General features: G+C 33.1%; 1 protein-coding gene across 7 annotated transcripts in view; it reads right to left on the minus strand.

Annotated features, from left to right (window-relative positions):
• Positions 1-23,541, minus strand: part of LOC145241334 (dystrophin-like) — a 1,936,823-nt gene that overhangs the window by 584,282 nt on the left and 1,329,000 nt on the right. For all 7 annotated transcript variants that reach the window (XM_080104172.1, XM_080104173.1, XM_080104174.1 and 4 more), the window contains one exon: positions 2,873-3,048. In XM_080104172.1, coding sequence (XP_079960298.1) covers positions 2,873-3,048 — 176 coding nt within the window. The remainder of the gene's footprint in view (positions 1-2,872; positions 3,049-23,541) is intronic.

Genomic DNA, 23,541 nt, shown 5'->3' on the forward strand with positions numbered 1-23,541 from the left:
ATGTAATGTAAACCAACATCTTGTTAATCTTTCCTAGGCATGGTCCCAAATAGTAGCCCCTTACGTCCAAGTGGCTATATGCCTTGTTAGGGGTGAACGTGAGTAAAAAAATAAATAGATATATAAAAAAATAAGTATTTGTTTAAATTGGACTTAATAATGACTATGTTGTAGTTAGCAGGGAAGATCTTGGAAAAAACTTTATTCATATAAATTCTGTTCCATGAAAGTTGTACAAAGAAAGAAAGGAAAGTTCTTTACGATGGTGCTAAGAAGACGGACTTTGGTTATGAATGTTTGGTACATATGCAGAGAATGACTCATTTTGCTGTGGATGCTGCGCTGGTATATTCTCGCAACTTATGTAAACTGCTGGAATATACTGAGCGCAGATCAAAATTTTAAAATACTAGCAAAAGGAGAAATGCATCATAGAAAACATTAATCGTATAATAATTTCAATAAAAAAAAAATAATAAAATAATTTTTTAAAAAATCCGTCTACAGAAAGTTTGATGAATAAATGTTATTGTTTTTTTTTTTGTTTTTTTTTTTCAAAATGAAAACTTTTTTTTATTTTGTACAGTGTATGGAAAAAATATTTATGTCGGCTTTTTTTTTTGGGGGGGGGGGAGATTCCTAACAAATTACATCTACAAATATTTCATAGGAAATTTTTCTAATCGGTTACATTTGTTGAATAATGGCCCTGGAAGTGCCAGATTCTGTAAGTCAGATGACGCCAGGAATAAAAAAAAAAAAAAAAAAAAAAAAAAAAAAATCACAGAAAATACCAGGTTCCTAGGAATAGCAAATGGAACAAAAGAACCGGCCTATGATGTAAATACATCAGACGCTGAGCAAAACAATTCAGTCAATATAAACAAGCGAGGGACACAAAGATAAGTGAGTCAGAGAAAGGCATGTCACCTGCCACCCCCAACACGCACGTCTATCTCCATAACCGAAGAGCTGGAATTGTCATAATAAAGTTGTTTTAGAGAAACTGACTGTTCTTGGAAACATGACATATATTTCAACGGACGTAGAGAGAAAAACTGACAGATAAGCGAGTATACATTCGCACGCACGGAAAAAAGGCCCAAGCGAAATTATACATTTTCTACACTCGCTCATAATATAACACGGTGTGTTCAGAATCAATGATATCTGCAAATTTCGAACAGTTGCAATGTCATAGGACCATTTCTTCCAATTTATTAAATGTCGTCTGCTGCACTGGCTGAGAGTTTCATCACATTCTGGTGGCTTACATAAGCTACTAGAATATGCCGCGACAACATTCACGGAAAAACAGATCGTTTTCTGCTTAAGTATCCAAACCTCCATTGATTCTTTCAGGAGAAACAAAATTTTAGTAGATAATCAGAGAAATTGATGTCATGAAAATCACAATTCATTTTGTCTGAGCCAAACCTCCAAGAGGATGGAATCCATCAGTAAAATTTCATTAATTCTTTCACTTACTGAAAACAGATGGATATCTCATCTTTCTGTAGAACAAGCCAAATGGCCATTGCCCAAATAAGAAAAAAAAAAAAAAAAAAAAAAATGAAAAATGGAAAAAAAAGAAGAAAATAGAAAAACAAAAACAAAAAACAACAAAAAAAAATAGAACATTACTAAGATGATTAAATCAATAAATAAAGCGAATGCACTTCAGGCTATAAATATAATGGAGCAATGAGGCTGTTCATATTCTACGTTTCACTTTTGAAACATTAATTCATAATAAAACACTCGTCTCGCTACAACCAATATAAATAATTTTCCCTACTCTCAATCTGTGCATAAAAACTAAACGCAAATTTCATAAACAAAGTTTCTTTTCTAGAACTGCTCGCCTGTGAAACTCTATACCGCAAGGTTGGTTTCCAGAATAAAAGATGATTATTGCAAAGGCAGAAGATGCTTTTTGATCTTAGTCTTGAAAAAAAAAAACAAACAAACAAAGTTACAATTAGGAGAAAAACAGTTAGCAGGAAGAGAATTCCATAAGCCTGCAATTCTTGGAAAGAAGCTACTGGAATAGGAAGCTGTATTACAATGAGGTATCAAAGCATCAAATTGATGAAGACCACTAGACCAATGAGTCAAACGAGCTGGAACAAAAGAAGCAGCGACTAGATCAGACAATTCTGGATAGCACATATCATAATAGTATTTATAGAAAAGACTGAGACTAACAACATCACATTTGTGAGAGAATGGTTGCAAAGAAGAAAATAGGGATGAGGGGGGGGGGCAATTAAATTACAGATACGTTTCTGCACTTTATCAAGAACTCTCAACCAAACGCAATGTTACTTTTCCTGCTTTTAAAACTTCTGAACAATCTGTTGTTGTCCTGTAAAGGTCCAGAAGAAAGACACAATTTGGTATCTAATGGAAACGAAATATATTGAACAGAAAATCAAATACAACAAATAAAGAGTATGGTTATACGTCAGTCCGACTGCCATAAGTGCATAATTAAGCATCTCTTTCTGTTTTAAAAGTGCCCTTTTCAGAGGAATGTATTATAGGCTTGTGCCCCACCGAGTAGAGTAGGCTTTATGTTCATTATTTGTGCCGTTTTTTTTTTTTGTTTTTTTTTACTTCATTTTTTCTTTTTTTTTTTTTTACTTCATTTTTTTTTTTTTTTTAAAGAAATTTAACCTTAAGTTTAATACCTACGGTATTTCTGTTTATAATAAATAAGAATTCTGTATTAATTAAAATGTAATACTTATGCATATTTTAAGACCGGATAACACCAGGCGGCTTGCTAGGAAAATAATATTAAAAAAAAAAAAATATCAAAAAAATACTTATAAGACAAAACAAAGACATAAGAGTTAATAATTCTTACTTGTCTGGCCTCTCGAGGACATCTCCACATAAAGATTTCCATCGACGGTTGAGAGCATCAAGTTTTTCTCTTAACAGATGAGAGTCTGGTGCTGCTGATTGGCGAATGATTTCATTGCCAGCAGCATTCATACTATTTACAGTGCCTTGATGAGAGCGGATACCAATTTCCAATTCCTGAAAAAAAAAAAAAAACCGGTTTATTACTAAAAAATAAAATCAGAAAAAGATTAATGACATTGGAAATCAGAAATATAGTTCAATTGAAAATAACATCTGGCAACATTTATATTCATAAAATCTTTATTTCTATCTTAGAATTATATAAAAGTCACTTTGTACGTGTGTACGGCACAATCACGTTGATATGAAGTTAAGCAATGTTGAGCCTGGCCAGTACCAGTTGGGTGACCATTTGGGAAGGCGAGGCGCTGTATCTACCACAAGGTAAAATACCAGGTTGAGAAACTGGTGTGGTCCATCCTTCTCTCCAGAGTAGATGGGACTCTCTCAAGCCGTGATAGGCACCCCGTCTAGTGATGGCGTCACGATAACAAAATACCCTTGATAGCCCTGGCAACAAGATTTGAATTACACTACAAACTCGTGTAGTGAATTCAATCTTGGCTATGGCTGCGCTGGATGGATGATGGACGCGCTGGATTGTGTGTGTGTGAGAGAGAAAGAGAGATAGTTCCTTCCTCATAGGTTCCGAAATGGCTGAGCCTATCTTTTACAAATTTCACACAGCTAATTTATATGTCTGGCAGTGTTCCTAGATATGTTTTGTACAGAAATTCATCTGATAAGTATCGAAAAGCGAAAAAGTTCAATCTTAAAAATAGCCTTTCTCTCTTATGGATAAAAAAGAAGAATTTTTACAGGGGAATATTTTGCATTACACGGGCAAAGGGAGATAAAAAATCTCAGAAAAAAAAACAACAAAAAAAATTAATTATAATCAAGATATAGCTCTATAGTAGAGCATTCGACTACAGATTTAATGATCCGCTGTTCAAGACCGGGTGTACCTCACCATTTTATTTTATTTTTTTTCTTATTAATGAATTCAATTTACGATAAAAGAAGAGGTACCATTTTAAATCGCCGCAAATCATTTCTTTGTTTGCATATTTTAAAACTAAACATTAATCAGAAGTTACTTTTCCAGGGCATTTATCATCAAGCCCAAATATCAGCTGACATGATATTGTAAACAAACACAGACGGAATTTGATGAACGACATTATCATTATTATTTAAAAAAAATTTTTTTGCTAATTAGTCAACGGGAAAAATTATTCCTCATAATATATAATAATCAATAGAGGATAGATTATATAAATGAGTACACGAAAAGTTAAAAGTTTAAATATATATATATATAGTAATTTATAAAATATATATGGCGATCAAGTTACACAGAATATTCCGCATTTCATCCACTCTAGGACTCTTCAGGCTTATATATGGCGATTAAGCTACACTGAATATTCCATGTTTCATCCAATCTAGGACTCTTCAGGCTTATGCGCATAAGCCTGAAGAGTCCTAGAGTGGATGAAACGCGGAATATTCAGTGTAGCTTAATCGCCATTATATATTTTATAAATTGCTAACTAGCTCTACCTACGTATTGAGCACTTTTGAAGTAAATACTTAAAGTTTACGCATAAATCTATACTTTCATATATTAATTTTATGTGAGTAAATTAAGTAGTTATATATATATATATATATATCATATAAGAATAAAAGTATATAAGAGGTTCGTTTTCAGTATTAAAATCTATTTGTGAAATAGTGTACCTCTTGTATATATTAACCAAATTGTAAACAAACAGATAGACAGGAATACGACTTTATTAAAATATAATATATATATATATATATATATATATATATATATATATATATATATATATATACACTAGCGGAACCCTTAGAAATTTCTTTCATATGTACTATATTGATGTTGGCATTCTATGGATGTGTTCAGCTTAAATGGAGACGCCCTTACATTATTGTAGCTCTTTTGTTAAAGATGCAAAAGTATTTATCCAAGCTAGCAGGGACGCCCGGCGTAGCTCAGTCATAAAGTACGCTTAAATATGATATTTTAATTCTTGCAGATTTCGTATGTATTATTATAGAGTCAATTTTCTATCAATTCTTATATATTATAAAGTTGTGATTTAAAAACAAAAAAGAAATGTATCCATATGACTTGGGTGCATCTGCTTGAATCGAAACCAAAACTTATGAAGAAAATATATAACTTGAGTTCCTTCAGCTATAATCGAAACCGAAACCAAAACTTATGAAGATATCTTGGTAAAATGGAAGGTCATAACAATTAAACGAAAGTCACTTGGAAGGAAAAAGATGTAAGAATGACACACGAAATAACACACAGGCTATCATATTAATATATGTATATATATATATATATACATGCACACAAACATTCGTTTTATATTCAATAACTTTAAAATTGAAATTACTATAAATTTAAAACTGATCAAATAGTTGTACAGGATTGAGGAATTTGAGCAGGAGTTCATAAGAGATCCTAATTTATTTGCAGGCAATACAGAGTGTAATGTTGTGTGAACAGTCATACAAATGATCCAATTTGATGCTTCGTATTATTTGGAATCTTTGAAGTACTGTTCTCATCTTGAGTGTCATTTTCACAACGTTTCAGCCAATGTAACTTCCGACCTTCTTCAGATGTATCTTGTCAAATTCGGGAATCCTTCTGTCGAACTCGGGGATTTTGGATGGAATTCCGAACGGAATCCTTTACTTACTTCATGGAGGTAGCATGTTCTCGTTCCGTCAGTCATGACTGGATAGAGGTCCTAAGTAATTTGCAATTGCATTTTTCGGTTGCCCACACTGAGAATTGAATCTTCAACCTTCAATACGAATAACCAATCCTCATCTCTAAAAATCCAGAAACGTAATTTGATGATATGTATTTTTTTAGTCATGAAAGCCAGATATATGTGCAGAGTCGTATTTGAACTTTTTTAAAAGTCTTATCTTGAAATAGTTTTATCTTCAATTCATTAGATCACTAAGCAACCACTCCAAACTGGACATCAGAAAGGTGTTATTCTGAATCATCTGATATACACAACAGAATCTTCCGTTGATAATGATCCCATTAGGCAACACTTTCACGACAGTATCTGCACACATACGACATCACAGCATCTAGTTATCTTCACCAATAATGCTTTCTTCTCTACCCGCAGGAGAAGCACAAACAGTCTTTCGAGATAGTTCTAATCGATTCGATTGTCTGTACCTTCACACGAGAATTTCATCAAAGATTTGCGAATTAGCCGAGTGTGTAATATAATAGCGATCAAATCCGTCGCAGAAGACGTCGTTCCTGTTTTTAGATGAATTGTGTTTGAGATGTGCCGACCTGCTGCGTTGCCATGCCAAGGAAAGCGCCGCGAGCAGCGCGGACTAATCAATCAATTACCGATATCATAAGGTTTGTCTTTTTCATCCATCGCTTAATTACGACTCAATAACAACATTTTACGGCAATTCATTAACCAATCTAGCACTTACAAGATCTATCCAAATTTCTAAGCAGCAGCAGCTCTAAATTACAGAAATTAGAGGCGAAGGAGGGAGTAAGCAGCTTCAAAATTTACACAAACAACATTTTATTAATTACTAGCAGATTGTCCGGCGTTGCCCGGTCGTAAAATACGCATACATATTATATTTTAATTCATACAGAAACTGAGACATGTGCATGCGAGTATTATGTTTTTTTTATAAACTGTTCACTTCTTATAAAAAAAAAATACTCGAGCTGAGAGCGAAACTAAAACCTAATGACAGTAAGTACAATAGCCATTTGACCAGCGTGACATGATCTTTAAAAGGTGTTTTCAAACTGCTTATTCTTAACATAAGTAATCTGTAATGTAAACTGTTCAGCTTTGATTTCTTCAGTTGTTAATTTAAATCCTCACACATGTCCTAATATTTAGAAAGAACAGACAAATCGAAGACATTCTAATACAAAACTTATCTAAAACCACTGCCAGATACATAAAGTACATTTGTGTGAAATTTCGTAAAAATCAGCCCTGCCATTTCGAAGTCTATAGGTGACAGAGAGAAGAGATGGGGAACATGTTTCATCTGAGGATCCCAACAAACAAAAGAAGAGACTTTGCAAAAACTGCTCTTGTGGGAGTTCCGTGAAAATCTAAAACGGTGGTCTGTGATTGGCGGTTTTTCATCCAATCACAGGACACCGAGTTAGCGACTCCATAATAATTTCAATACTAGGAAATTTGAATATATATATTTTGGTATTTTAGAAGACACGATATAACAGACTATCCTTTTACATCAACCTTAAAAATATACAGAAGGCTATTATTTTCTTTATCTTGTTCATCGCGAAAGACAATAAACACACACACACACACACATATATATATATAATTAGTTTGTTTGTTTTTTAAAACGAAATCCAGCAGAGTGCTCAATTACAAGGAAAATCCGAAAATAAGAGCATATTTATATACATTTTTTGCTTACAGAAAGTTTTTAGATGAGACAAGTCATTGGTACCGTTGGTTTCAAGACCGATAATTAGGACTGTTTTAGATAAAAGAGATGAGTATTGGCTGAAGAGCTTGATATGGGATCTAAAACGGTCCTAATTATCGGGTTTGAAACCGACAGTACCAATGACTAAAAATCTAAAAACTTTCTGTAAACATATATATATATATATATATATATATATATATATATATATATATATATATATAGAGAGAGAGAGAGAGAGAGAGAGATAGATAGATAGATATATAGATATATATATACACACACACACGCTCCGTTGAAAGACTATGGCTATCCACGAAGGGGTGCCTGTGCGTGAAATGTTTTTTGTGGCACGAGGTGAGTAATCTCCCCCACATTTCCTGAGTCGACATTGTTAAATACCAGTGGCAAGTGAAGTGCATGTTCAGGACGACAGAAAACAAATGCCGAGATAAGCAGAAAGCACATACAGCACCTAGAATTCCCAAATGGTCACCCATCTGGTGCTAGCCAGGCTCAACGTTGCTTAACTTCAGTGACCTGACGAAAACCGCTATATATATATTTAAAAATATATATATATATATATATATTTAAAAAAAAGTATTAAAGTTGAGTACTGTCTGAAAAATAAAAAAACTATAAAGCAATCAACTAGCATATATGCAACCTCCATGATTCCACTCGTTTAAACCCTCTGGATTGTTTAAAGTTTGTACCCGAATTTGGTGTTTATAGGTTTTTAAATTCCCTTAATTCTCACCGCAATTGTTAGTGACCCAGAGGTAATGGTTTAGCAAATAGTCAGAGGTGGCTTTGTGGCTGGGTTCAAATCTTCCGACCGGTAGGAATTGTCACTTCCTATACTGATGATTGTGAAAGCATGGAATACTAGTGTCTGTCAATAATAAAATAATTATTATTTATAATTATATTTGTGTTTGTGAATAGACAGTGACTGTGGTTTGAGATTCGAGCTATGAAGTTGGTGCATTGACCATGTTAGATTGTGACTGGGCAACGGCGAAGGTGTGCTGATCGACGATCATTATGATTATTCAAACCAATAAGTTTTGGCAGCTAAAATATCTTTTAGAATAATTAAAATATTTTAAATAAATATTTATTTACATTAATTTAGGAATGTTGACTTAAAAATGTTATCATAACAATTTAGTTGACAACTTAGAAATAATGACACGTAAAAACATCAGATGATTATCTTAGTGACGTATACGTCATTTAGAAGGGAGACGGTCTTTTTGAGATACATGGAAAGTCAGTCAGAGTTGAGAGAGGGGGAGAGACAATCTGCAGATCGTGATGGCTCTGAGTAGAGGAGGGGGTAAGAAATGGCGATAGTCAGAATTAACTTACAACTTTACAAAAGGCAAAAAAACACTCTGGAATAAAACCCAAGGCTCTGTCGTTTCTTGGAGAGATTTCCTTTGCAACTTCCCATAAAACGAGAGCAAAGATGGACGGAATATGTTCCGATTGACCAGATACGAAAACTCCAAATAAGTGTAATTTGTCCTTTATGTTGTAAAAGTATTTATGTATATTCGTGTCCCGTCATAAACTGTATTTAAATGTACAGACACACACAAACTATATATATATGTATAAAATTGTCCTCTATTGGAACATTATTTTGTCAGTAAATCAATTAATCTCCCGTATCACTGAATAGTTTTAACAAACAATACCAATGTTCTTAAAGGGATCATCAGTGGTTTACCATAAAACAATGTTACGGTGATTTAAAAAAAAAACACACACACACATGCCCTGGTTATATAACAATTCTATAAAGCCACACTGATAAGTCTTTATAAGGCGAAACACATATGTGCAGATATGAACAAAATGCATATGAAAATAATTGATTAAAAGAAATAATAATATATGTGTGTGTTTTATTTGTTCGTCTGCATGCTATGTCTTAAATATATATTCCCCAAAACACATTGTTTTGACAGATGGCTACTGCAGTGCCCGTCACAACAAAGCATGTAGATTCCTCCACTGACAGATCTGTGGAGATATGCAACTTGACAGTTTGCAGCACATCTGGGAATATGAACAACATTCACCCATGGCATCAAACAGAAATGTGACAGCGTTCTATGACAAAGGCATATAAGCTGGCAGATACATAAAAGACAAGATCGCCAAACTAGATATTGTCATGAGGAACACAGACGAAAGGATTGCTCTCATTATCGATATATCGATATGATGTAAATAGAGCCAAACGAAGAAAACTTACAAAATATCAGAACCTCAAAAATTACTTGAAACACGATGTGATCTCTGAAAGAACGAAATCTTATCCCAGTTGTTGTAGCGGAACTTTTCCAATGTTCGGAAAAGGCTAGAATCGAACCCAGTAAGAGAAGTTTAAAAAAAGAATACATATTGAAATCTTAGGAATGTAGAACGATTGTCGTTGTTCTTGGAAATAACAAAATATTATTTATGTCAGAGTTAGATATGAACAATGCAGTTTAGAAATAACGATTAATAAATAGATTAGATGATACAAAACAATTAAGGAATTTCTTTGTTTTCCAAAAACGTGTTTGAATATACGTAGGTAAAATCCACATGAACGAATTCCACGCGGCGAGATATGCTTTGACGTCATCAAAAAAGGAGATTCCCAATATATTAAGACAGGGTTCGAAGTTAGTTAGAGAGAAGAGAGAGAGAGAAGGAGAAGAGAGACAGTCAGTTAGTAGACAAGAGTCGGAGAGCGACTTAGTGAGAGCTGATGCCCCTGGAAGGCGGAGGAGGTGGGAAGAGGAGACCATACAGTCGTAAAGACTTGAATCCCTCACTATCACCAGCTGTTATAAATAAAGAATCATCTATATTCGTAAACTGTTGTCTTCGTCTGTCGTCATTCCACCAAAAGGAAAAGTTAAATATGTTTTGTCTATCATCCTGTAAACGAACTTTGTATAACTCCCTCAAAGTATTATGTGTCCCCCTCCGCCATCATTAATAATGCACCTCCCCTCTATCTGTGTTGACCAGAATTGTTGCATAAATGCCACAGCTCCGTATTAATTATAATATGAAGTCCCCAGGAATCGGCACACGGCACAGTCGTCGTGGTGTAAACAGTATATTTAAACTATTCCCCGTCATCTATCAACAGAAGAATCTACACACTCCCCGATATATGTACATCCACCCACCCACCCACACACACACAATGAGATAGGGTTTCCATATGTCGACACACCAATCTCGATATATATTCTCTACAATATACACACGCTGATATATACAAATACAACGTAATAAAAATACCTAGACACAATTCTTGCCAGACAAAGCTCTTGTGAAGTCCACATAGCAGTTCTAAAATAAGCAACATCTATCGTTATTTTCATGGCAAGTGCTCGCCTGAGCTTCAATCTATGCCCCCACCCCCTGCTGGATTTTCACAAAAAACACCCGACTAGCTACAACCACTATCAACAATTTCTCCCACTTAAAGCTAAACGCAGATTCCATGAACAAAGCTTCTTTCCTAGAACTGCCCGCCTGTGGAACACTGTTCTGCTGGCCTGCTCCGGGCCAACTACAATATTGTAGCCTTCAAGTCCAATGTAAACAACTTCTTGTTGAAGCGTACCCTTAAATAATCAAATTATACTAAACTTACACCATTAACGATTACTACACTACCACCTTGTATCAGTTAACCTTTATCCTCCAGTGGCCTTTGGACCTTGATAAGCGGTGATTCTTTTGTATCATCAAACCCAACATAACCTTGTGTCTAACCTCTTGGAGAGGAGATACACAAAGCAAATCAACTCAAATTTGTTGGTAAAAAAAATTTAGCAAAGTGCAACAAGCCATGCAGAAGATATTTACATCCACACACAATCTGAACGTTTGCTCAAGTGTAACATTGTTAGTCTCTATAACTGAACCCACACGTTGTATGTAGAGACACGATACCAGACACAGCTGGCTGTCAATACACGGTACCAAACACAGCTGGTTGTCAATACACGGTACTAGACAGAGCTGGGTTTCAATACACAGCATCAGACACAGCTGGCTGTCAATACACAGCACCAGACACAGCTGGCTGTTAATCGAAAAAATAAAAGGAAGAGCCACCACATAACTTTCCATTTGCCACACATCATTTTTTTCTCTTTTTCCTCCTCCCTTTCCTTCCAATCCCTATGGCTATATATGCATGCCATTCCATGACGTCACGCCCAGGTCATGGCTTAAAATGCTAACTCGGCACGTGAAGCTTCACTTAATGGCGGCACCAGACTACACTACACAAGGCAATTTTACTGTCAGGCTGGTCCATGAAGCAGAAACACAGACAGAGAATGCTGTCTTTCTTCTATGGGGATAAAAGCAATGGTGATGTGTGTCGATGCAATTTCCATGACAACAACAGCATCACAATGAGATGTGTCTACACTTAATAACTTTGTTTTTAAAGTTTTATGCATTAATTTTTTTTATCAAAAATAAAACAGTCGTATAATAATAATATATAATGGAATAAACATTTATATTTCTTTTCTTTCATATATAATAAATTTGCCATGTCAAAGAGTTTGCGAATTGCTAAAAGCTGAAAATGAACTGACTGACCTGGTAAAGATCAAAGAAATAGAAAGTCAGAAAATTTTCTTGAATAAAATTACGTTTCATCAGTTTTCATCAGTATCTATTTTAAAAGTAGTTTCTGGATCCTAACATTTGCAATATGAACCAATAATATCCCAGTTATATATATATATATATATATATATATATATATACACGCCAATACGCCAATATTTTTTAAAGTCATTCCCCCTTTTTTATTGAGTAGCCTTAATTTAAACCTTCACCACTTCCGGTTTGGCGATGGACGCAACGGCAAAGACGTCACATTCTTTGTTTTTTTTTTCACATTGTTTTCCTCCTTTGCGGTACAGGTTTGAGCCTGCCTACCTACTACCACTTTTAAAAAATTTTTTTTTTTGCTGAACACACACCTCCAAATACTCAGGCTAGTATATATATATATATATATATATATATATATATATATATATATATATATATATATATATATATATAGATAGATAGATAGATAGATAGATGTTGTTTTGTTTTGATTTTAGCGATATGTTTTGAATGAATTCAATTATTTACGAAAGTGCATTTTTACCTAAATGCGAGTTGGGAATAATTTTCCCTTTTAACCAATTTGGTACCCCCACATGGAGAGCGATATATATATATATATATATATATATATATATATATATATATATATATATATATATATATATATATATATTGGAAGCTCTTTAACCTTGAAAACTATATAAAAACATTTTCTCAAAAAAATTAATTTTGCATCCTTCACTGGATAATCAGTTGATCTCTCTCTCTATCTATCTATCTATCTATCTATCTATCTATCTATCTATCTATCTATCTATCTCTATATATAATCTGGGGTTGTTATTTTCCAGTGGTAGGTTATCAGTGAAGTATAATGAAGAAGTTAATACAAGAGTGCTCAATACCGAGGTAATTTATCTTTACATAAGCAGTAATGTGTTGCTACACGGCCATGAGCATGTTTCGGTCTTCTAGTATTTAGTAACTAGAGACCACTTTAGGCAATCACGCTTACATTAAGGGAATAGGTAACGATATATATGTATCTGTCTGTTCGTTCCACTTTTTCTCAAAACTATTCGGCTGATCTGGCTGAAATTTTGTATAAATGTTTGTTATAAGGTGCAGAGAACTAAGTATTGTGTTTGATGCACAGTCAGTGTTTAATATAGATTAGTCTTCGGGCCAAGATCAAAGTGTGGTATATGTTCTGATGCCTCAATTACATTAAGTTAATTGGTCCTTGGTCAGTGTAGGGGAAACCTTTCATACTGAAACAATTACTATTATTTTTTTTTTGAATACTGCCAGAGTGCCCACTTTTTGCCCTTGTTTTAGGGGAGCTGGTCCCCCCCCCACACACACACATTAAAAACGACCTTGTGTCTAATTTGCTTTTGTGGGAGCTTCAAAAGCAACGCCATTTTTGCAAGTCAGATTTTCTTTCACTTTCTCTTCCATCTTTGTGTCACGGGTTCGAGCCTGCCTGCCTACTACAACTTTTTTTTTTTTTTTTTGCTCAACACACGCCTCCAAACACCCGGGCAACACCGGGCACCCAGGTTAGTATAGACATAAAATAACATGAGGATAATTGTTTATTTTACCTTTTATTATTTAATCTTTTTTTTTGTATATATTTACGCCATTTTATTTGGAAGAGATGAAAGATTTTAATAAGAAACCTGGCTGATATCTATCCGTTTTTGACTTGTCTAGCAAGCCGACCTACATTGCCTGCTCGCAAAATATACTTAAACATATTTCAATTCATGCAGATTTTGTATTTATTATTATAGAGCCAATTCTCTATTAATTATTATATTGTACCCAATATATATAGTAATGATTTCGAAAGTTTATATATATATATATATATATATACATACATACACATATATACATATATATATATAGATATATACCCATATATACATATATATATATACATATATATACATACACATATATATGCATACACATATATACATACACATATATATACATATATATATACGCACATATATACATACATATATATATACACATATATACATACACATATATATACACATATATACATACACATATACACATATATATATACACATATATACATACACACATATATATATACACATATATACATACACACATATATATATACACATATATACATACACACATATATATATACACATATATACATACACACATATATACATATATACACACATATATACACATATACATATACATATATATTTATATATTTATATATATATATATATATATATATATATATATATATATAAATATATATATATATACATGAGTGCCATGGGCTAGAATCCAAACCAAAACATTTATCTCTCCAGCCTTATTTTTATCAGCTAAAAACCAAATCGAATTTGTTCTATAGGTCTGAATATCTTATATATCAAGTTTTAAGTCTGTATCAAGTTTTATCAAGTTTTAAGTATGTATCAAGTTTTAAGTCTGTAGACAAAAAAATTGACAGAGTAGTTAGGTAGAGATAATATCAATGTCAGAGCGAGAAAAAACTCAACTTTATAGGTGTAATGGATAACCTTGAAAAATAAGCATAATTATTATTACTTCAACATTTGCTCTGATGCCAAAAAAAAAAAGTGAAATAATTTCAGCATCCATAATACTATAACAACGTAATAATATAGCATAATCACATTGGTACACTGGTTCAGCCTAGATTTCCAAAGGTGAGTAACATTGAGCCTGGTCAATACTAAATGGGTGACCATTTAGGAATAAAAGGTGTTGTATGTGATCTGGCTTATCTCGGCATTGTTTCCAGCTGTCCTGGACTTCTCCTTGCTGCTAGAATCAGGCAATGCCAATTCAGGAGAGATGGCGTTGATGATAGCGCAACCCTTGCAACTACCCTCAAAGGAGGTTTACATTGTCTCTTAAAGACATAATGGAGAATGATAACAACGTGATGTCCTTGGTTGGTGGTTTTATTGACAAATCTTGAATGACTGTGTGAGAGGAATATTAATTGCAACTAAAATACGAGAAATTCACAAAAAGTCTAATTAAGTGATTAAGATAATTAGGAAAGAGAATACACGTAAAAAAATAAATAAAAATAAAAGTCTTAATTGGAATTCATAAAATAGAATGGAAGGAGAGCGACACTGAGTTATAACACCGAGATTTCTAATTGAGTGACGTCACTCAGAAAAAAATACAACAGTTTATTTTTTTTTTATTATTATTATTATTATTTGCTTTTGATCTTTACATAGATGTCATTGATTTGTGAGATTTTTTATTCTCTCTTTCTTTTTTTTTTCTTTCTTTTTTTAATTTTCTTATCATTTTGTTCTAGTTGAGGATGGGGCGTCCTACCGGATGCTAGACATTCACAGGACATCTCATACATACCGAGAAATCTTTTTAAGATTCTAACCGTCTCTTTAAGCAAAATTGTTTGAATCTCTCTTACACTTGGTTCACCGGGTATATTTTCCAGGTAGGTTTGGAAATTCTTTAATATAAGTCCGGCTGCACTTATAATTACTGGAATGATAGAAATCTTCCTAAGATTCCAGTTTCTTTTTATGTCATGCATTTCAACATCTTTTCCCTCTCAGCTCAGTTTAACCCAGCATCATTTGGGACACTAACTTCTACTAAGGTTGCTTCTTTCGCCTTCTTGTTCCATATGACTGTGTCAGGTTTAATAGCACTGTTTTCTAGGTACGTAGCTGTAGGAATTGCAGAAGTCATAATGGATGGTGTATCACTTATTTCCAACTGTTCTTTCTGGTATATGTTCTCAGGACTTGCTGGTGCATTTGATATTCACCTTTTTACAGATGGTCCACACTATATTGTGTCGCATTGTATTGTAGTCGTCCCCCAACAAAACTTTACAAGTAGATGTCAGATGGCTCACACTCTAAATAACTTCAAGTAAAGCATTTAGATATAAATAATTTCCCTTTCATCAATCTCACGCCCTCATATCACGAGCGACATAATTGTCTTACAACTCATCAGTGTGGCTAAATTAAGTGAAATTTAAAACCGGACCCCACCTCAGAGACAAAAGTCCAACAATTTACAACTGCCCCCCCTCCCCCGCTAGTGGATGAAATGTATTGGTTTGATAGATATTATTCCGTTATTTTAAATAGTGATGTTTTGAATTAATTGAACTTTTTATATGGGAAAGCATTTAACCTAAATGCTAGGTGGAAATAATTTTTCCCTTCACCAATGTGATGCACACATATGGAGAGCGACGTATATTTTAAAAAATATGCTTATTCACAGACATATGCGTCATCTTACAATTAATCCACATTGCTAAAACTATATATATATATATATACACACACACATATATATATCTATTGAACTCTCATTCTTGACATTATTCTCGCGTTACCTAAGCACAGTTCAAACATTTCAAAATACAACCGCCAGATACAACGCGCGGCTCTATACAGACTTCTCTAAATTTACAACATGGCAAGGAAGAAGAAAAAAGAAACGAAGAACACACTGAAGATGGAGTATACTTCCGAAATATATTTGTGATAAATTTCAAACAAGTAAAATATTTGTTTATTTTCCTAATATTACGTTGTGATTTGGTTTCAAGCGTATTTGATGCGTATTTTATTTTATTCAAATTAAAACAACATTTCTATTGAACTCTTATTCTTGACGATATATATATATATATATATATATATATATATATATATATATATATATATATATATATACTTATACACACAGACACACACACACACATATATATATATATATATAGGCAGGCCACTCATAAAATACACTAAGATATATTTTAATTCATGCAGATTATGTAGTTATAATAAGACAATTCTCTATCAATTATTATATTGAACCTAATATATAGTAGTGAGATCCAAACTAAATATATATATATATATATTTATATAGATGACTTGTCAAATGCAAGATTCAGTATCTATATATATATATATATATATATATATATATATATATATATATATATATATAGATATAAAAGACAAAACGGTCGCGCGCGTTTTTGTATGTCCAGCAAAGACTTTTTTCGCCGGGATTCTCTGAAGGGTGGGGTGGGGGTACGATGTTTTAAAACTTTTTATATATTCCCTAGATCATAATATGTACGATTTGCGAAGGGACGTTAGATTTATTTTGATCGGCTTTTATAAAAATCACGCTATTCCATCCTCTCGCGTGTTTGTGTTTTTCGTACACTAACCGAAAGCAAAGGCAGCTACCCGAGATTTTGTGCCGGTGATGTTCAGAAAGCAATTAGCTTTGATCAATATGGAGGAAACCCCTCATATCAGACAATTGCTATTCATTTGGACACTCCCTTTTTGTGGGGAGCTGGTTTTCCCCCAACATCGTGGGGAAACAAATAAATGAAACAGTGGAAAGCTGAACTGGCCTTCAGCCAACATTCATTTCTGCACCTGCGTATTCACTTTTTGATTGATAGCGGTAAATTTGAACGCTAGTAGTAAGATGTCACGTTTTCTTCCACTTTTTTCTCTACCTTTCGGTTCGTCACGGGTTCGAGCCTCCCTTCCTACTAACACTTTTTTTTTTCTTTTACACCTACAAACACCTGGGCAACGCCGGGTACCCCCGCTAGTAAATACTAAATCTATGATGTCACACTTGGTGGACTACAACCTCAGACTGAAGATCTCAAGGTTTCGGCTTTGAATTCCGGTCATGACATCTGGTTTATCATTGTTCGGAATTTATTATTATTATTTGGGAGTCACTACTTATCAAGGTCCAAAGCAACTCGAGGATAAGGGTTAATGAATGCAAGATGGTAGTGTAGTAATCGTTAATGATATAGACTGGGTAGAATTGGATTATTTATGGGGACGGCTAAACAAGAACTTGTTTACATTGGACTTGAAGATTACCTTGTCGTAGTCAACCAGAACAGTATTCCACAAGCGGGCAGTTCTGGGGAAGAAGCTTTGTTCGTGGAATCTTTGTTTGGATTTAGGTACAGTTAGAAAGTGTGGGAAATTGCATATAGTGGTTGTAGCTAGTCGAGTGTCTTTGTGAAAGTTTGACAAGGGGGAACAATGGATTGGAGTTCGAAATGATAGAAATTCTGTAATTTATTCATTATTGTAAAACCAAAAAAAGATTGTGATTGAGAGATCAGTAGCAATCTCAGTTTCTTTTTTGCACCGTACAACATCTGTCTTTAGTTGGATTAATGCAATGCAGGATTGATAAAACGTACACAATGTTTGAAGTAGGTTTTATAAAAGCTCTACAAAGATACCAACGGTGTAAGAGCAGATTAAATGCAAGCGCTGCGTTGTCACGGTGCCATATATTCGGTAAAATAAAGCAGGTCTTTACAAAAACCAAACAATATGGCTCAATCAACATCTACTGTTTAAATAAAAACATGTAAGTAAAATGGCGCATTCAAGTAAGCTATACAAGCTAAGAATAGACATGTTCTGGCGACTGAAGATTCAGCTATAGATGCAGACATAATCTGAAGGGATTTCTCACCCGAGGCAAAAAAAAAAAAAAAAAAAAAAATTCCAAATCGGGAAAATTAATCACTTTTTTTTCTTTCATTTTTTCTTGAAATTGCATTCTGCTCATTCAGGTAAGAAATGCAATTAATCTTTTTTTGTGTGTTTTGTTTTAATTATATATATCTATACAAATACATGCACACATATATGCATATATATATATATATATGCATATATATATATATATATATTCATACATATGCATAAATATATATGCACATATACATACACACATATATATTAGTTTGGTGCAAAATAATGTTGTATATATATATATATATATAGTTGAACGTCAAAAAACATTATGCACACATACAAATATATATACAAATGCTCATATACGTATACATACATATATGCACATATATATATACACACATACATATATGTATACACACACATACAAACATACATATATGTATACACACATACATATACACATGCATATATATATATATATATATATATACATTCATACATTACTTCAGTCGAAGTTCTCAGAAATCAAGGAGCCCACTACCTAGGGCTAACACTTAAACTCTATATGAGATACATAGATATTCGAATGTTTCATTAAAGTTTTTTATCTCTCAAACACAAAGTTGATAAAGAAATTGAGAACATAATTTTCCTCTTCCCAATTAATCATTTTCATGTTGTAGTATATCTTTTATTTTGGTCTCTTGGTTTCACTGGATTCCAGGACAAGAATTTATCTAGTCTGGTGGAGTATCCAGCTCCGTGCTAATACTTGAGGTAGTATCACTTGGAGAAGATGCACGATTCCTCATAAAAGCAATGTAAGTTAGCCATAATGAGGAGATCTTATTTGGGCAGCGACTACTATGTGATTTTGAATATTTGGTCAGGGTTTGCTTATGGGGAAAAGTATCCTCATGCCAGGTTGTTCTGGCAAACCCCTGTACAGAGGGACCTTAGACACTCGAGGATAGTGTCTAGTAGATGCACATTTAAACAGTCATTGTTGAACAGCATGGGGTGTTTCCGCTTAATCGCCTTTATTTTTGATTTCTCCATTTTTCGTATAGTCTTTCTAATATCTCAGTCGAATTTGTGTAAGAAAGTTCCATAATCGTTTTCGTCCATCTGTTTTTTATTGGATTTTTCTGCAAGTACTTTCAACTGATTTTCTTCAGTCATATTCAGGCAGTTTTTCATTACTGTTTCGTTTAAAATCTGGGCGCTTTATATGCTTCAGTTCACAGTACATTTAAATTACTTAAAATAGTGAAGCGTCTCGTGTGTAGAAAAAAAATGTTTTTAACGTGTTAAGAACGTAGCTAAGTGTACAATGGTGTGTGATTTACAAAAAGGTATGGAAGTTAGTTGTTTTTTGTTTTTTTTTTAATTTAATTAATTTATAAATCTGCATTACAACATATATATATAGAAATAGATATGTAACTATATATATATATATATATATATATATATATATATATATGCATATATTAGATAGTTACGTACCCAGGCATTTTAAAATGTTATAACTGTTTTCAAAACTAACATTGGTAATTTTTGGCTGTTTAGATTTTATATACAGTGCTTACAGTATTATATATGCACATACATACGTAGGTATGCACACACACACACACACACACATATATATAAATATATATACACACACACATACATAAGTAAAATCGCATTATATACATATAACTAAATCTGAAAATAATAAGTATGCAACCAATCTTTTTTAATAAAAAAAGAAAAAAAAACAATAAACTGAAACGCATAAACACGAATTCTTAGGAAAATATTCATTCAATCTTTGTGTTTAACAATAAAAACATCAATAGCAACAGTAAGTAGAATAGTCCAGATGATGATGATGATGATGATGATGCTACTAGTGGATGGGCGCCCAGCTTTTCACGGTCTTATATATGATATTTTAATTTGTCTAGATTTCGTATATATTATTACAGAGTCGTGATTTCAAAAGTAAAAAAAAAAAAAAAGTATTTATGTACCATCGGCTAGAATCGAAACCGAAAGCAAAACTGTAGCATTCAAAGCTGGTGACGTTACCACTGTACCAACGTGACACGCATATGAACTGATTAAAAATTAAAAAAAAAAAAAAGAATGTACAAAATGTATAACGATTTTTTTTCAATTTTAACCCTTTTTGATCCCTTAAAAACTATTTTAACTGGTTAAAGACCCATAAAAAAAACAGTCCATAAAAATCCAATCATTTAAGGCCCCTAACGCCGCTCTGCGACTTTTAGGTTCGAAAGAAATAGAGTTTGAAAATCTGGAGACAGACTTTTATTAATTAGATTAAAAAGTTCTTGTGTTTGGGTAGTTTATTTGCCTGTATGCAAATAGAAACATATGATTGGTTACCAAAAAAGCAATAGGCAGAGTAACCATTATTGAGACAGTAGTTTTTTTTTACAAATATCAGTAAGTCTAAGTAACCATTTTTTCAAACATGAACAAATATTCTTAAAAATGTATCGATTCAATTATTGCATTTAACGATAAAAAGATTTTTTTTTTAAATGTCATTTTAAACTGAAGCATGATGAACCGACGAATAAACACATCTAAAAATCTGTACAATACTAAATCTTTGAAGAGTTTGTAGGTTTGTTTAGAGAATGGGCGATAGTTTATTCATGAATTGCCCCCCTTTGATATGTAATCTCAAAAACAAGGAAGAAACTATAGATCATTCGAGAGTTACCCCTTTGAACCGGGGAAAAAATGTAAGTAGTTAATTGTCTGAATGTTAATACGTGGATATTTTTTCTATGCTCAATCGATATTTATAAATAAATTTAACTCTGTGTCACTTTTCAACAAAACAGGAAGTATTTTATTTTTAACATAAAAAATATTATATATTAAAAATAATAAAATGGTGATATGGGATTCAAGGTTGGGAACAGTAGTAAGCAGGGGAAATTATTCATTATAACACTTTATCGAAAATGTTATCTTCCATAGATGTTTTCTTTTTCTTTCTTTCTTTTTTTTTCTTAAAAATGAGTCATTACTTATCAATGCCCGGATGCCACTCGAGGATTATGATTAATGAGTGTACCGAAGTCAATGGGAAAATGTCCTAGTAATCGTTAGTAGTGGAAATTTGGTAACCCACCAAGTAACAATAAATAGCTGAATGGGGATAGAAGTGGACAAGCTATCTATCTTTCTTTCTTCTTTCTTTCTTTCTTCTTCTTCTTTCTTTTTCTTGTTTTCTTTACAATTGTTTAACATTTGTATTTTTTTTTAATTCTAAGGATAAAAGTTTATTTTTTAAATTGCAAGATTAATCTAAAGTGAAAAAGGTCGCCATTTAAAAAAGTTGTTTGTAATTTGCATCAATTTCTTTTTAAATTGCTTCAAAAAGGACAAAACACCGTTTTGTATTTTTGCCTCAAGCTGTGAACCCACCAAGTAACAAATAATGGCTGAATAGGGATAGAAGTGGAAAAGGTAATCAGCTATCTTTCTTTCTTTCTTTCTTCTTCTTCTTCTTCTTCTTCTTCTTCACAATTGTATGCTTAACAAATCTAACTCATAATCTTTTGAAACAAAAAAAAAACAATGACTTCACAACACGTGTATAATTCTTTTTTTTTTGTTGTTTTGTTTTGTTTACAAAGGAGTCACCACTTATCAAGGTCTGGGGGCTACTCGGGGATAAGGGTTGATGAGTGTACGGAAGTCAATGGGAATATATTGTATTAATCGTTAGTAGTGAAAATTTGGTAAATTGGATTAACGACGGCTCATCAAGAATTGTTTCACGTTAGACTTGAAAACAACCATATCGTAGTCAGTTGGAAAGCAATAAAACGGAACAGAGTTCCACAGGTGTGAAGTTCTAAGAAAGAAGCTTTGTTCATGGAATCTACGTTTACGTTTAGGCACAGGTAACGAGTAGGAGAAATTATTGATAGTGATTTCAGCTAGACGAGTGTTTTTCATGAAAGTTAGGACAGGGGGGAACATAGATTGTAGCTCAGACGAGCACTTGCCATGAAAATAACGAGAAAACAGAGACAGGCTCTCAACGTCTCTTCTGTGGGAAAGAAGTTGCAGGGAAGAGAAAGAGACATCCCCTACTAGGCTACAAAGTCTATTTTGAACTCTGTCAAGGCAGGATAAAGTGTTTCTAGCGACTCCTGCCTAGATTGAGGTTGTTTAGAAGTTTTGTTATCTTGGCAATACAATCAGAGCATAGAAAGAAGCTGATGAGAAAGTTAAGAGGGAATGTTGATGACGATTTCCATCGTAGCACGAGTATATGCAAACTCAAATTTTGAATCCTGTTGATTTTTTAAAATTAATTTTAATGCTTTTTCATTGACTATTAAAGTATATTTCGTGGAAAAGCACTACAATTAATTTTTTGATTTATTTTATGGAAGTCACTCCAGACAATGCATAAAGCCACTTGAGCAGTTACACCTGTCCTCAGAGCTACATTTATTGGTTAAATAGAACCAGCCATGGGTATGAAATGAGTCTCAGACTCTTACAATTCCCCCAAGAAATAATTCTGAAAAGGATTGATATGCCTTAAAAACAAGATGTTATTATAACTAGAAACAAATCCTGAGGAATTACAAGACAGTTTTATTATTATTTGAAATATTTTAAATATTTGAATTAAATAAAACTATTCTCCTTATTTGAATCTTAATAAAAGAACAAATATTCCTCCCTTTTAATCTTCAGAAGATGAGTAAATCCGATCGCATTTGGTTCCACTTTTTCTTGGTTTAGCATTTTTGTTTTTCAAGCTTAA

This window comes from Euprymna scolopes, chromosome 20 (genome assembly GCF_053919585.1).
Source record: "Euprymna scolopes isolate OS-2025 chromosome 20, ASM5391958v1, whole genome shotgun sequence".
In the NCBI taxonomy this organism is placed as follows: domain Eukaryota; kingdom Metazoa; phylum Mollusca; class Cephalopoda; order Sepiida; family Sepiolidae; genus Euprymna; species Euprymna scolopes.